Here is a 15,193-nt window from a genome sequence, read left to right on the forward strand (position 1 = left end):
GCCGCCTACCTGTACGCGCTTCACTCCAATACGCATAACCAGCCAAGAAAGCCAGGTGACGACCACCGCAGCGGCACCGATAAGGGCAAATAATACACAGTATCTATGAAGACCTCAGCGACAGTCTATTCAAACGACTTCTCGCATGAGAGCTCTCACTCACACTGACAGGGGAAGTTGGAACGCATTCATTAACTCCGACCAAACCATGGGCTTGTATTCGATCGTCAAGTTGTAATCAAGTCGGCGGTAATCATCATCGAAATCGCTCAATTCAATGCCTACCACCAGAAGTAATAAACCGCCATAAGAAAGTACGGGGAAATATGCACATGACCAACCACATGTGTCGGTGACAATATGAAAATTCCGAGGAAATTCGCGTTGGCTTCTGTGCACTTCTACCCTGGTTCTCATGTGAACTCCTACAATTAGTCAGGAAACTCGTGAGCTCAGCGTGAGAAAAGCGAACATATATTCCAATACTGCAAGTATCACACCCCGACGTACCCGCTTCAACGATTTTCTTCACCTCCGTCCCGTCCTGCATGTAGGCTATACTGAAGGCCACACTGCGAGGGTACATCCCTGAAAATTTATCAAGACCTTCAACCCCACCCTCACCAGTGTTGGAGATATTACACATGGTCAACTACATGTGACGGTGAGAAAATGGAAATTCTGAGGAAATTCCGAGGGATGATCATTGGTTTTTGTACACTTTCACTCGAATTCGAAAAATTTGAGCAAATTCCTGAGCTCAGCTGAGAAAAGCGAACATATATTCCTACTCCAACACTGTATAGGAAACTCCTGAGCTCAGCTGAGAAAAGCGAACATATATTCCTACTCCAACACTGTATAGGAAACTCCTGAGCTCAGCTGAGAAAAGCGAACATATATTCCTACTCCAACACTGTATAGGAAACTCCTGAGCTCAGCTGAGAAAAGCGAACATATATTCCTACTCCAACACTGTATAGGAAACTCCTGAGCTCAGCTGAGAAAAGCGAACATATATTCCTACTCCAACACTGTATAGGAAACTCCTGAGCTCAGCTGAGAAAAGCGAACATATATTCCTACTCCAACACTGTATAGGAAACTCCTGAGCTCAGCTGAGAAAAGCGAACATATATTCCTACTCCAACACTGTCCCTCACAGTCTCTCCCTACCTTCTCGCTCTGCTGATGCCAACGTAACACCAACTAGATTATCAGTGCCAACCAGAGAATCAAAAAGATCTCCTCCGCGTGCAAAGTCCTCGAATGATCTCGGGTCTCTAGTGAGGTAGTAAAGCTTCGTCTCTTCCTCAATCTACCAATAACCTCTAAGTGACCAGAAGCCGGTTACTCTACCAACCTACCGACATCCAGGGAGTATTCAAATGGTTCACCATAGGATCTTCATATCGGCAGGGTATGATCAGACTGCATTCATCCGAGTTGGCTTCCATCGTTACTTCCAAAGTAGACAGATCTATGAACAGTGGCGGCACCTGAAACCCAACTATCCCTTATGCTAACCTAGCCTAAGTAACTACACTGATGCGTACAAGACAAAATTGAGGACTAAGTGCCCTCAATGACCCCGTGATAGGGAATCATTCAGGAATCTGTGATGCCCTTGAAGGGGAACTCACTTTGAATTTTCCACGTATGGCTAGGAAAACATTCTTCAATCAGTTTCCCGTGTAAATACCATCACAGTAACAACATTTCCCTTATTGTTATCAAACCCTAGAGAGCATTCTTTCTGAGAGTTCCATAGGTCCCTGCTCTCTGTGAGTTGATTCGTCGTGATAACAACTATCCCCTACACAGACAGGCGCCAATCTCACCGGTTTAACGTCCTCTTTATTTGGTATTTTGCAGTTTCCCGCCTCAACTGGTTTGTCTGGGTTCTCCAGAAGATCCCAAATGACTATGTGACTATCGAAATAATCACAACTCGAAAAGAACGGCAGCCACGGTAGAGCTACAGTCTCGATTTCCATAACATTCCAAAATGTACCTGAAAGCTACGCATGCCTTTCCGCTCAGGAATATATGTTTGCTTTCTTCAGCTCAGTGTGGGAAAGTATGGTCAACTACGTGGTTATGGGAATTCTGAGGAAAATTTTGGGAAATTCTGCTTAGTTCCTATACACTTCTACCTGAGCTCGTACGAATAAAGACTCGGCAGAATTTTTCAGAAATTTCCTGAAAATTTTCTATGTTGTCACAATCATACGCCGTCGAGCATGTGCAAATTTTCCCACACTATCTCAGCTCAGCTCAGAAGAGTTTCCTCAATATGCGAGATCAGAAACCGGTGAAAATGTACCAAAATTTTTTACATGGACACTGACACATGAAGTTGACCACGTTCATGTTTTCCCGAACTCTTGCGCTGTACGGCAGGCCTGACCTCCTGGCATTTGAGTGCTTGCTATTGTCCGATCCTCCGTGATGTCCTTCTCGTTGGCCATATCCACAACCATGCTTGGATCCCCAGGAGTGTCGGCCAGTCCCGGAGGCATGTTATATCTACAGTGGGTATCAAGATTCATGAAAGTGAACAAGTTGTCGCTATCCCAGTCCTTAATGGTTCATCACATGTTCATAGCAAGGTTTACATTGTTCATGCAATATAGCTTCAGATCGATTCTTACTAAGCTCGGAAAATAACACACATTTCTCAAACTTGCATACGCACTATACACATCCCTTTGACAGGTGGAAGACTCACGGGAGTTCATAGCCTTTCGCACTGAGCAACTCCCTATTAAGAATAGCCAGGAAAGTCTTCGGCAACCCTGACGATAATTCTCAGGCTCACACGAAGCCGCGTGTTTACCCCAGTGTGCCCTATTTGGTCGCATTATATCCATTCTAACTGTCTCGTTGAAGTAGTGCAGATTCTCCAGATGGCTACCATGTAAGAGATTGAGGGAAATGTTGAACACAACGTCTTCTTCCAAGGCCAGCAACTTCAGTTCAAAGTCCCGGAACAGTTCCTAAAATGACAACCAGCTCGCCAAGAATTCTTCATCGAACTAATTACAAAGGGCGCAGGTTCAATACCGGGGTCGGACACTTGCAAAAAAATGCAATTATTTTTTTCCGAAAATTTTCGCGGACAGATTTCCTGCAATATCACTATTGAAGAGAGCCTCATATTCAGAAATTTTTTGCTTCAAAGTCGTTCTGTAGAAAAACCAACCTCTGTACACAAATTTTTGGTAAATATTTTTCGGGAAAAATTAAACTTTTTTAGAAGTAGGATCCAGAATGTACACACCCTGCATAACACAGCGCTGTCAATACCGGTAAACCACAGATAGAATTGTGACGTGTTGGAATATATATGTTCGCTTTCCTCAGCTAAAGAGTTCCCGTACTAATTACGGGAGTTTATATACGACTCAGGAGGATAGACGTGTACAGAAACCGTTGAGAACTTCCCCAAAAAAATCCCCGAAATTTCCATATTGTCGCCCACACATTCAACTGGTAACTATCCCAACACATTTCCTACGCCATCGCTCTCCTCCAAATGGTTAGGAAGTTCATAGCCCTTCTCCTGCTGCAAGGGGCTCAGCTTATTCGACGATATAACTATATGATAATGGCCGCTACTCTGGCTAGTACTCAGCCTTGTGCCAGAGACTATCTTAGAGAATTCCAAATAGACATGCACCTGACCAGGACCATACAAGGAAGGGCTCCTCCCGAGCTCACAATGTCAAAAGCGTTAAGCTTGAGGTTGGTAAAGTGGAAAACACTCCTATCCGTATCTCTTCGTTGGTCGAAGCCAATGAACTGAACTATAGTCTCATCGTCCTCGCTTATTGGCTCTCCGTATCTGATACAATAATTCCCCCTCCTGTGAACACACGCTGGACTATACGAAACCAATCAGCCTTGTGAGTTCCCTATCGGCAGCGGAACTTTATAGTGCGAACCAAACAGTTATGCATATCTAGATTTAGAGAGTATGGTTATAGAATACGGAATGCTTCTAAAACGTTGGTGTCAATCGATTCACATTGTTATCATGTTGATATTACTCGAGTTGACCTTCGAACTCCCAAAAATTGAAGGTGTTGAAAATATCACTTTGCATAACGGTTTGGTTCACACTGTAGTCTTAAATAAGGCTACGCAAGGCCAGTATGGGAAAATACGCATATTGTCAACTACGTGTGTCGGCGACAATATGGAAATTTCGAGGTTTCTGTACACTTCTACCCTGACTCGTATATAAACTCTAATAATTAGTAAAAAAACTCCCGAGCTCAACTATGGAGCGCGAATATATATTCCTACTCTAACACTGCCCAAGAATGCTCACCTATATGCCGTTTTCAATTGATATTCCGTCGAAGTGCTATCCATCCACTTAACCTCTCTCTCAGGGTCCCATAGTGCAACTTCCTCCCCAGTTCCAGGATACGTTACGGTATCGTTAGCATAACTACGAACAGCTACCATAATGACCATGGGCGAATCCCCGACCCACAGTGCAGCAAGTGAATCGTACACAGTCTGCTCTGCGAATATTTCTTCTTTCCTCAACTTCTTACCGTTGCATAGCGTAATTCCACGGGATAGTGAAACTTTCATTAACAATATTTCCTCATAGTGGGAATTTTCATTATGAAACTTCCCACTACAGTGAGGAAATGTTGTTCACAAGTGTTCATCCTAACTCTTAGTTTCCTATGACACTTATCTTCCTTGCTAGCCTAGCGTAATCATTATGATCACTATAATACTCATTACCGGAGTTTCACCCGTGATATGAAAAACACTAGTGAAAAACATATTTCACGACCACGGCATAACTCGAGTATCGCGCTTTTCCGCGTAAAACAGGTGAAACTCCACTGTGGTGATTATAGGCAAAGGACTACTTGTTAGCGACTCTCATCGAGTCGCTAAGCTAACCCCAAGAATAGCTATCTCTCACAGATTCACAACGGCAATAACAACTCCAATCGGTTTGCAATCCTCCGGCTTTGTTGATTCCCAAATTGATGAAGTGCCTGAATGCGAATAACCTCCCATGAATGACATCGGAATATCAACAGCCACCTTCAGGGCATTTCAAAGTGGTCCACTCCGTATTAACTACCCACACATCACCGCCCGACTCCAGCACACCACATGGGGCACACCCCGAGGCGTTCACAGAAAAGGGTGGCACCTGCCTGAGCTCATGTCAAGAATTTCCTCATTAATTATAGGAGATGACATACGAATTCGGCTAGGAATGTATAAGAAAAAGTAAAAAAATTTTCCTAAATTTCCTCAGAATTTTCATTTTTTCGCCACCATACGTAGTTGACTATGCGCACATTCCCCCACACTGGCAACAAGAGCATTCTAATATTAGTCTCAACCTTCTAAGAGCTCACGAATGTCTCGTCACTGCATCGTCTGCAAATTGACCCTGTGTCCGGATCGCTCTGTTGCACGTATCTGTCGCTCATATACAGCAACTCACAGCAGTATCTCAGCATCGCACTCACTTGGGCACGAAATTTCCTTCATTATCTACTACCATCCAAGACTGAACGTTTCTCAATTCCAAGACAACTCCCATGTCGGTAGTGATATCTACGCCGCTAGTTCCTTCAGGACAATACCTAAATATTATTTTGAAATTGAATTCGATGTTCTCCGCATCGAACCAGTTTGTAGGGCAAGTGTTGGCTTCCTTTTTGCTGGCCCCCGTAGCTTGCTTACAGTAGAAGCCCGGGGGACAGAGTAAGAACCTCATCTCATGCAGTGCTGTCAGCGTCTTGCAGTAGTAGCCCGCTTCACACGGGTAGTCGTATCTACAAATATTATTATTAGAAAAAATACATGGCATATCCAGTGTGAACCAAACCGTGATGCAAAGTAATATATTCAACACCTACAATTTTTGATATTTCGAAAGTCAACTCGAGTAATATCAACATGATAACAATGTGAATCGACTGACACCAACGTTTTAGAAGCGTTCCGTAGTCTACAACCATACTCTCTAATTAGAGAGAACTAAGATATGCATAACTGTTCGGTTCGCACTATAATTATAGATAGATTTATCCAAAATTTCATCATAATGATACAGTAAAAGAGATTTTGTCACTAGTATGTTGTAAGTATCAAGGATAAGATAAAACTGTAGACCGTGATAAACACTACTGTGTGTATGACGTGGTAGAATCGCCGCATGCAAAACCTTCCGGACAATCATTCGCCTGTGAGAGCTCATAGCACAACGAGACGCCCTGAGAAGCGGACAGGCCAACGACCACTCGATTCGGTCTCAACTCACGTCCTCATTCGGAGTGCAATCAGTTTGCTCTTTCGGGGCGAATACAGTGAGGCCTTCCCTGGCACATACGTACCTATACAAAATATAAATGACATTAATGAAGTTTCCACCCGTGATATGAAAAACACTAGTGAAAAAATATTTTCACAATTCACTTCGCAGAGAACGGTTGTGTTATCGGTCGCAGAAATATACACGTCGTATACTTTACATGGAGTATAACACACTCTTTAACGCCTTAAACTCCAATACAGCTACAGCCCTATGAGAGGAAGCTAGCAATGCAGCAGGAGAGTATAATTGCCGAGACATAGCCAGAATCAATTCGCCTCCTCCCAGTTTGGTCGGAATTCGGCAAGTATGAATGCTGTGTTTGAGGTCTCGACTATTTGAAGATATCGACGCCTGTTTGCTAGGACGCGTCATTATTAGTAAGAGCGGCATCCATAATGACAAACAAAGAACTCATCGGGAACCCCCAAGCCACTTACCGGCTCGGACAGTTCTCGCACATGAGCTCGCTGATCAGCTGCCCTCGGTAGTTCCACGTCCCTTGCGGGCATGGGTGGCAGAATATGTTGTCCTCCTCAGCAAAACTAGGATCTCCAATAGACCGGTATGTTCCAGGTCTGCATGCCACTGGCTCCCAGGTACCTATACGCCACGACACGAATCCTCGCAAAATTCTGAGTGCAATAGCGCTCACGATGGATCTATTGTGCGAACCAAACAGTTATGCATATCTACATTTAGAGAGTATGGTTGTAGACTCCGTAACGCTTCTAAAACGTTGGCGTCAATCGATTCACATTGTTAGCATGTTGATATTACTCAAAGTTGACTCTCGAACTCACAAAAGTTGAAGGCGTTGAAAATATTACTCTACATAACGGTTTGGTTCACACTGTAAAACCTTGCATGAAAAATACTCACTATAAATCACTGAGTCGATCCACAGACAAGATTTACAACAGGTCATGATGCTGATCCCTCCCCATCCTTACCATCCAGTGTGCACTCATGACCGTCTGGACAGGCCTTACAGCTCACCTGCCCTATCTCATCCTGGTACGTGCCAGGCTTGCACTTAGAAGGCGTATATGCACCAGTGTAGTCCACAAAGTAGCTGAGCTCAGAGACTTATGCAATTTTGAGATATTATGCCCCTAAGGGTTGGATAACAACGAAAAAATGTTCCTAATGTGATGATGACATTTACATTGGAAACTGTTCGAAGAATGCGCTCCTAGCCATACGTAGAAAATTCAAAGTGAGTTCCCCCGGGAACATTATAGGTTCCTGGTTGAGCTCGATAGTCACATAAGCATGATCATCATCATAGATGCTTACCCTTTAGGAGCTAACACAGGCTCCAGACTAGCCCGCACACAGTAGTGCCCCACAGGGCACTCCCCCTGGCCCCTATAGGTAGTCTCATTCGCTCTACAAAAGTATCTACCAACAGCGTAACGCCACCATCAGTCACTAGGCACACACTACCCTTCCACACATTTCCGTGGCGCTGTTGGGTCCAAGTCATCAACCACCCCTGTCGTCGTACCAGGCATGCAGTACGTACCGTTGCCACATATAACGGGAAGATATCTGGCCACCCCCATCACCATCAATCCTACACGCTCTACTGCAACTTACAATGCATCAATACCAGCGAGTGTGTTCAGAGTTAACACCCCTGGTAGGCAATAGCTTCCGGCTGGACACATGTAACTAGGCTGCGACCGACCAGCATATGCACATACTCGACCGGCCGGACATAGACTCGGAAAAGCCGACCCTTCAAAAGCACATATAGTACCTACAATATGAACCAACCCGTTATGGGAAGTGATACCTTCTCAGGAGTTCGAAAGTCAACTTTGAGTAATAATACCAACATGATAAAAATGTGAATCGATTGACACCAACGTTTTAGAAGCGTTACGTAGTCTACAACCATACTCTCTAAATCTAGATATGCATAACTCTATGGTTCGCACTGTATTCACACACTAATATTCGCTTCCCAATTCTCACCAGCAGTACACGTGCTACAAAGGGAGCTGCCTGCCGAGGGTTGGTACGTACCAGAGGGGCACGGCTGTGGGTACCCTCCTACTGACCGAGTCGTCGAACATGAAAACCTGAGAAAATCCGATCGTCAACCTAGCTGTGTGATAGTTCTCAACCAGTACTTACCCCACAGCACAGGGCAACAGCCGACTACTATTCTCGCTAACATAATACCCATCCGTGACCGCTGCCTCCAATGCCAATGGGACCGTCGACCCTCCCATACACAGTATTCCAGGAATCGAGCATGCGGGAATCTTAAAAACAATAGCAATAGAAGAGCCTTAGATTTCCTCACGTTATCGCTAATTATGATATCGCCGTCTGCTGTCCTCATACCCACAACCCCAGGGGGGCAATAGAAGCCTTCAGGGCAGTCTATGGTCTCTACTGAGACCGGCAGTTCCACCAGTCTGCGATGCTCACTCAGTCTTCGCCGCCGAACTCCTTGTATCTGAACAGCAATATAATGCTAACAGAACGTAAACCAGCCGAGCAGTTGACCTCGACAGGCCTCGCAGTAGCATGAGTTTCCACACATACTAAACCGGCCGAGCATAGTGGTATTTCCTGGTCGTTACCTTCTTTATCCCAACAAACGTATCTGGTAGAGCATACCATTCACGACAGAGGGCGCCCCTTACCCTTGAGGGCATCTCTCCGGAGCTCTAGCAGCGTTGACTCCACACTGTGCTCCGACCGGGCAGATCTCGCAAGTCCAATTGCCAGTAAGATTCTGGTAGTAACCCGCCGCACAAGGAGTAGCAAATCTACACTCAAAATTTCTTCCACAAATCACAACACGCCTTCTCTCACTGTGGCGCTGTCGGAGAAACGGTAAGGTTTCGCGCATACCCTCCTTTGCAGAAGTGCCCCACCGGGCACGCCGTCGGTACACCATCCTGATGAACCTCTGGCCGGTAATACGTCCCAATAGGCACATCAACGTACGCATATCTGACCAAAAGGAGAGGAAAATACCCCACAATAGTCCACACTTACTCCTTGAGAATTTCCGGTTCCCTACCTCCCAATTCCAACAAGCCTGTGAACAACCGATCCTGAACAGTTACATGAGCTAAATCCCAGTACGATCTCAGATTTCGATTATTTCACGAATATCCAACTACAGTGTGAAGCGAGTCGTTATGCAAAGTAATATTTCCAACGCCTGCAGTTCTCGGGAGTTCGAAAGTCAACTTTGAGTAATATCAACATGATAACAATATGAATCGATTGACACCAACGTTTTAGAAGCGTTACGTAGTCTACAACCATACTCTCTAAATCTAGATATGCATAACTGTTGGGTTCGCACTGTTATGACTACCAGGAACAATTCAGTACAACTAGAGTTCAGAAAAAGGGTCGAGACCCCTAAACAGGCCACAACGATCAAGGCAAGCTCACCTGCAGATTGTGAGTAAGGCTGATATCAAGCCTAGTGGGAGGAAGTATAAAGTGTGGCACTGCCGGTAACCGTACCGTGACCATCGTGTCATTCACGAGAGCCGCTTCCGCCCGAACAGGCGTGTCACCAATGATGACGTAGAGTGAGTGAACCTCCTAATAAACATAAGTATACAATCCTTCCTACCACCGAAAATGCAGACCTACTTCTGCACCAGTGGCGTTGATATACTGAAAACCAGTCCCATGCAAGGTAATGAGGTTACCTCCCAAAAACGGTCCCGAGGCCTGTGAAATCTCTGCTATATGTGGTCGAGTAGTTGTCTAAACCACGATCATCACAACACTAGTAGTAGAGGCAGCAGCAACCCACCAGGACAGTTTTATTAGAATCAGAGTAGGCTTCTGGAGTAAGGCCAACCTCAACTTTAACTTCGCTCACTCCCGTCCCCTCGAAATGCGAGATGGGAGGGTTCAACGGCTTACAACGCAGGGCATCTCGTGAGAGATACGAAGCGACGACGATCTCAGGTGCTTGCCCAGCTGCATCGTACCTTGTGGGGAAATGACGTAACTCACCAATGGAGGAATGTAAAAAGCATCGTGGAAAACTATGCACATGTGTTGATGACAATATGAAAATTGTGAGGAAATTTTGGGCAATTCTCATTGGTTTCTATACATTTCTGTTCCGATTCGTATATAAACTCTTATAGTTAGTGAGGAAGCTCCTAAGCTCAGCTGAGGAAAGCAAACATATATTCCTACTCCAACACTGTATAGGAAACTCTTCTGAGCTCAGCTGAGGAAAGCGAACATATATTCCTACTCCAACACTGTATAGGAAACTCTTCTGAGCTCAGCTGAGGAAAGCGAACATATATTCCTACTCCAACACTGTATAGGAAACTCCTGAGCTCAGCTGAGGAAAGCGAACATATATTCCTACTCCAACACTGTATAGGAAACTCTTCTGAGCTCAGCTGAGGAAAGCGAACATATATTCCTACTCCAACACCGTATAGAAAACTCCTGAGCTCAGCTGAGGAAAGCGAACATATATTCCTACTCCAACACTGTATAGGAAACTCCTGAGCTCAGCTGAGGGAAGCGAACATATATTCCTACTCCAACACCGTATAGAAAACTCCTGAGCTCAGGTGAGGAAAACGAACATATATTCCTACTCCAACACTGTATAGGAAACTCCTGAGCTCAGGTGAGGAAAGCGAACATATATCCCTACTCCAACACTGGTACAAAAGTCGCCTTGCTTACCACCATTTGCACACGACTTCTCCAGAGACTATCACTCGGAAGTGACTACCGTGAATGAGAAGACTCCCTTGCAGGGTAAGGTTGTGCCAGATCTGAGGATAATGAGGATTTATAACTGAATTTGTTTCCAAACTACAGAGTGTGTTTCCCTTTCCTGAGCTGCGGAGTTACCTCCTAGTTATGACAGTTCACACACGAATTGGACTTGCGCAATGTACAGAAACGAATGAGAGTTTCCCAAATTTTCCTCCAAATATTCATATTGCCAACAACATGTAGTTGACCATGCGCATACTTTCCCACACTGTCCAATTACACGAGTTGTAAGGATAAATCAGAAACCCCAAGGAGCTACCCGCTGGAGGAGGCTTTCCCCCGCAGACTAAAGCATGACCTAGCCAGACCTCGCAAAGATACAATAAACGATTCCCCACGGAACGATTGATCTATTCACATCACAGACCAAGAGAGTCCCCTTCTCCATGTAGACCTACAGTAGAAGGGGTGATGCTGGTGACGATCGGAGGCGAATAAAACAACCACTGAGTCCTATCTCTCGTAAAGTCTATGCTGTTCGCTGATACTTCCAAATACCTGCATTGCCCACCTTGTCCATGAACAGTAAATAAATAGCGCAATTGGCTCAGTGGACTGACCCACCCTAGGAGGCTATCAATCTCGACGCCATTCGTGAGCCGACGCTCCTCTGGCAACAGCGGAGCGATGCAAACTGCATACGAGTCGGCGGCGGGAATTGCCGGATCAGTGTATGTACCAACCTACAATATCAACACTCATCGACCTCACCAGGCAAGATCGATGGTGCTCACCTCCAGCGCCTGAGTGATAGTCAGATCGAGCCAACGGCAGTATACTGGCCAACTCAGACCAGAGCCGACCAGAGTCACATTCGTTGACTCATCCCACCTCCACGCTGGGAAAGGGAGGACGTCCAAGACCCTTTGCCGTCGGGCGTATTCATAAGTGAGATTGCCGAAGAAATCCTTACCGTCGAATGACAGCATAACCTGACCACCACGTAGAGTGTTAAAACAAATGCGTTTCTGACAGGCGTTCACTTACCTGTACGGTACCCTCGCAAGCGTCTCCCCGAGGATCTCCTCCCATGGCATCATCACAAAGAGGCACGACACATTCAACTCGCTCCGTGTTCAACCAGTCTTTCGCTGGCAGTGCGGCCTGGCCAAACCGGCACTGTAACTCGATCGTGTTCAAAAGGTTAGTTCCTGAACGAGAGTGTACGTTCGAGATGCACCCGAATCGCAGCGATCTGACCGTCAATCAGAACCTCAGTCCCACCACTGAAGTACCCCCGTGTAGGATGAAGACTCTCAAGCGTAGGAGGAGGCAGTACTGTAATATTCTTGCCGGTAGAGACGTAGTGTATCCCATCGAGAGTCAACAGCAAGGGGTGAACTCCTACCACTAGAGGCGGAGTTGTGCATTGCATCATCTGAATGCGAAAGGCTTTCTCATTGGGAGGTACACACATGTCGGGATTAAATAACCGACCCGTGAGGATACGAAGTTCGCCGGTACTGTGCCGTTGCCGAATTTGCACCCGAGACCGGGCGAGTCGGTGAATCTGCTACCAGTGATGAGAATTGAAGTACCCCCAGCGGACATAGCCATATCAGGCAATAGCGCCTCAACGACAAAGTCGCCGACATACGAAAATGTCGCCTGATTAGAGAAAGCTTCCGGAATGGGGCTCAAATGATCAGGTAATTCACTCGTATCGGGGAATAGCTGTAGCCCAGATCGAACGAGAGTTGTACAAACACATCTGCGGGTGCAGTGGCAATAGGGTCAATCTGAGATGAGATGGGGATAATTCGACTCAGGGGTCCGCTCACTTCTGCTAAAGAGGGTGCCAAACACCACAGGGATGTCGAGTTAGTTACATGTGCTAGTACTTCAATGGTCCCAAACCTGAACGAAATATCATAAGACGGCAAAAAAGTCACTACCCGGATTTGAACCGGGGTTGTCACGGCCACAACGTGACGTCCTAACCACTAGACGATAGCGACTCGACAAAACCAAGTCAACGTACGATTATAAGCAGGTGCCACCTAGCTCACCTGCATAATGCAAATCCTTCTGGAAGACCTGTGACGAAGTTGGTTCCTCGAATGGTTATGTTGGCCCCGCCAAAAGAAGCCAGGGTCTGTTTCGGGGACAGCACGTAATAAGCCTCTTGTGGAGATATCAAGCCGTACTGACTGAATCCAACGGACGTTTGTACGCTGTAGAATGCCACTGGGGCCCTCGAGAAAGACACTTCCAGAGCCAATGGAGTTCCCGGCTCATCAGCCTCAGTGGGCGAGAAAGGTCTAATACGGAACTTCGAGGGCACCCCGCAGCGGAAAGTAGACGTTCCCCAATCGAGGCGGCCCATCACGACCACTGTCTCATTCCATCGACAGATCACCGTAGTAGAGACGTTCGGGAAGTGACTGCCCGATACCACCACCGATTCGCCACCAACCACGGAACCAACTGGGGGATATATAAGGCTGAACTCAGGATATCGATGATAGTAAAATGTCGCAGTTGAGTCGCTGATCGAAGAAAATGTCAGGCCCGCGTCCATGCTCACCTGACTCAGTGCATACGAAGGAAGCAATGACCACGTGCGGCTCCTACCTGAACGTTGCGCGGTCCTGTAGTAGACACGAGCGGGGTCTCGCAATCGATGGTCCGATAGGTTGCATTCCACCTCCCGGGAGTAGATATACCACCAAAGCGACAGACAATAAGGAAATCAGCTCTGCCCGGAAAGCCACTCCCTTTCGATGTATACAAATGCACCGTAGTATTGCCATCAACGAGTCCCATGGACGGCTCACAGCGGACAACCGGGTACTCCGAGATGTTAATCACCCAACTGCTATACAACATGGGAAGGATGCTAGTCGAGTTAATCAAAGTCGGCTGGAGATTGCTTGCCAGAATGCTCGCCTTGTACATCTGTAGACCACTTATATTAGAGCTCGTTTGATTATACGGCGCACGAATAGTCTCCGAGGCCTGATTAGTAGGACATGAAGCCCGATGATAGGACGCTCATATACTACTTGAGGCCATACTGGAGGTAGAACTACAGCTGGGGGTGGCGACTCTGACTCATACACTATCGCAATACCAATAGGAGCCGCCCAATGTACCTGTGCCGAGCCCTCCACAGGACACACAACAGTCAGACCTCTTACCTTGTCCAGCGATACCGTGATAGTTCCTCGTCCGTATTCAGGGCCAGAGCCTACCCCCATTGGGAGTTGGCACTCACATGCAGATGTGTTCAAGAACAAAGCTTCAACGATATACCTGAGACAAGTACTGCTGTAACAAGGGAGAAGCCTCGTGTCCTTGCCTTCCATCGAACATACAAGAAAAGTCTTCCGAGGTCGAGAAGTTCTTCCCAACCATCGTGACATTCACACCACTCCCAAACATAACAGTATCTGGATCACAATCGCCTTCACAAGACCGTGCCGCGTTCACCAGGAGATGTTCGTTCGACCGTCGGGATGGTCATCCAAGTGAACACTGCTGTTGGTACTCCTGCAGCCGAGACCAGCTCGTTAGATTCCCAACAGCGGAGCTCAAGCGGGTCTATCACAACAGGGAACCTGCCAAGAAACGAGAATTGAGGCGCACAGTACTTCAGTGAAGTCAGCGAAGGTACCCTGGGGACTGCAACTGCACTTGGGCGTGTGTACTGTTCAATAAGACCGTGGTCATGGCACGCTGGACTCCAGCATAGAATGAACAATTCAGCGGTGGATACATGTAAGGGAAGTCCTGGCCGACCTACTGAAGATGCGTAGATGATAATGCATGTGGGGGAATCCGACCTACCACGGTGACCCACGCGAAGCCTTTGCCTATTGACCATGGGTAAGAGTCAGGGGATAAGGTGTCGATAAAGGCTTCGCTCCAGTACCTGCTACGGATGATGATAACGATGCAAGGATGATGAATAAAGCAATTGACATAAGGGCTGTGCCGAGAATTGAACTCGGGACCTCTCGCACCCTAAGCGAGAATCATACCACTAGACCACACAGCCACCTATATATCACCCATACTTTCGAG

General features: G+C 46.5%; 2 protein-coding genes and 2 non-coding genes across 4 annotated transcripts in view; all 4 read right to left on the bottom strand.

The window, feature by feature from the left end:
- Pmar_PMAR013630 (hypothetical protein) overlaps positions 1–8,632 on the bottom strand; it is a gene marked incomplete at both ends in the record, with an annotated part of 10,263 nt that extends 1,631 nt beyond the window's left edge. The window contains 24 exons of the mRNA XM_002781896.1: positions 10–103; positions 164–281; positions 511–588; positions 1,177–1,318; positions 1,368–1,499; positions 1,842–1,924; positions 2,411–2,529; positions 2,732–2,798; positions 2,822–2,999; positions 3,521–3,682; positions 3,724–3,847; positions 4,337–4,459; positions 4,955–5,030; positions 5,080–5,195; positions 5,517–5,633; positions 5,679–5,825; positions 6,181–6,266; positions 6,314–6,386; positions 6,805–6,967; positions 7,318–7,439; positions 7,664–7,768; positions 7,814–7,918; positions 7,967–8,046; positions 8,558–8,632. Of these exons, the coding sequence (XP_002781942.1) occupies positions 10–103; positions 164–281; positions 511–588; positions 1,177–1,318; positions 1,368–1,499; positions 1,842–1,924; positions 2,411–2,529; positions 2,732–2,798; positions 2,822–2,999; positions 3,521–3,682; positions 3,724–3,847; positions 4,337–4,459; positions 4,955–5,030; positions 5,080–5,195; positions 5,517–5,633; positions 5,679–5,825; positions 6,181–6,266; positions 6,314–6,386; positions 6,805–6,967; positions 7,318–7,439; positions 7,664–7,768; positions 7,814–7,918; positions 7,967–8,046; positions 8,558–8,632 (2,685 nt within the window). The remainder of the gene's footprint in view (positions 1–9; positions 104–163; positions 282–510; positions 589–1,176; positions 1,319–1,367; positions 1,500–1,841; positions 1,925–2,410; positions 2,530–2,731; positions 2,799–2,821; positions 3,000–3,520; positions 3,683–3,723; positions 3,848–4,336; positions 4,460–4,954; positions 5,031–5,079; positions 5,196–5,516; positions 5,634–5,678; positions 5,826–6,180; positions 6,267–6,313; positions 6,387–6,804; positions 6,968–7,317; positions 7,440–7,663; positions 7,769–7,813; positions 7,919–7,966; positions 8,047–8,557) is intronic.
- Positions 8,633–8,809: 177 nt separating this feature from the next.
- On the bottom strand, positions 8,810–12,584 carry Pmar_PMAR013631 (hypothetical protein; the record flags this gene model as incomplete). The annotated part of the gene is made up of 12 exons (XM_002781897.1): positions 8,810–8,837; positions 9,028–9,153; positions 9,239–9,340; positions 9,386–9,444; positions 9,869–9,949; positions 10,001–10,117; positions 10,167–10,347; positions 11,107–11,163; positions 11,732–11,850; positions 11,902–12,099; positions 12,155–12,318; positions 12,368–12,584. 12 exons carry the CDS (start codon positions 12,582–12,584, stop codon positions 8,810–8,812), a joined length of 1,449 nt encoding a protein of 482 aa, XP_002781943.1.
- A 469-nt stretch (positions 12,585–13,053) lies between these two features.
- Positions 13,054–13,125, bottom strand: Pmar_PMAR013632. Its single transcript has one exon. It is a non-coding gene; the product is annotated as a tRNA-His (tRNA).
- A 1,970-nt stretch (positions 13,126–15,095) lies between these two features.
- On the bottom strand, positions 15,096–15,167 carry Pmar_PMAR013634. The gene has a single exon. It is a non-coding gene; the product is annotated as a tRNA-Pro (tRNA).
- Positions 15,168–15,193: the final 26 nt, after the last annotated feature.

This window comes from Perkinsus marinus (assembly GCF_000006405.1).
Source record: "Perkinsus marinus ATCC 50983 genomic scaffold scf_1104296941026, whole genome shotgun sequence".
In the NCBI taxonomy this organism is placed as follows: domain Eukaryota; phylum Perkinsozoa; order Perkinsida; family Perkinsidae; genus Perkinsus; species Perkinsus marinus.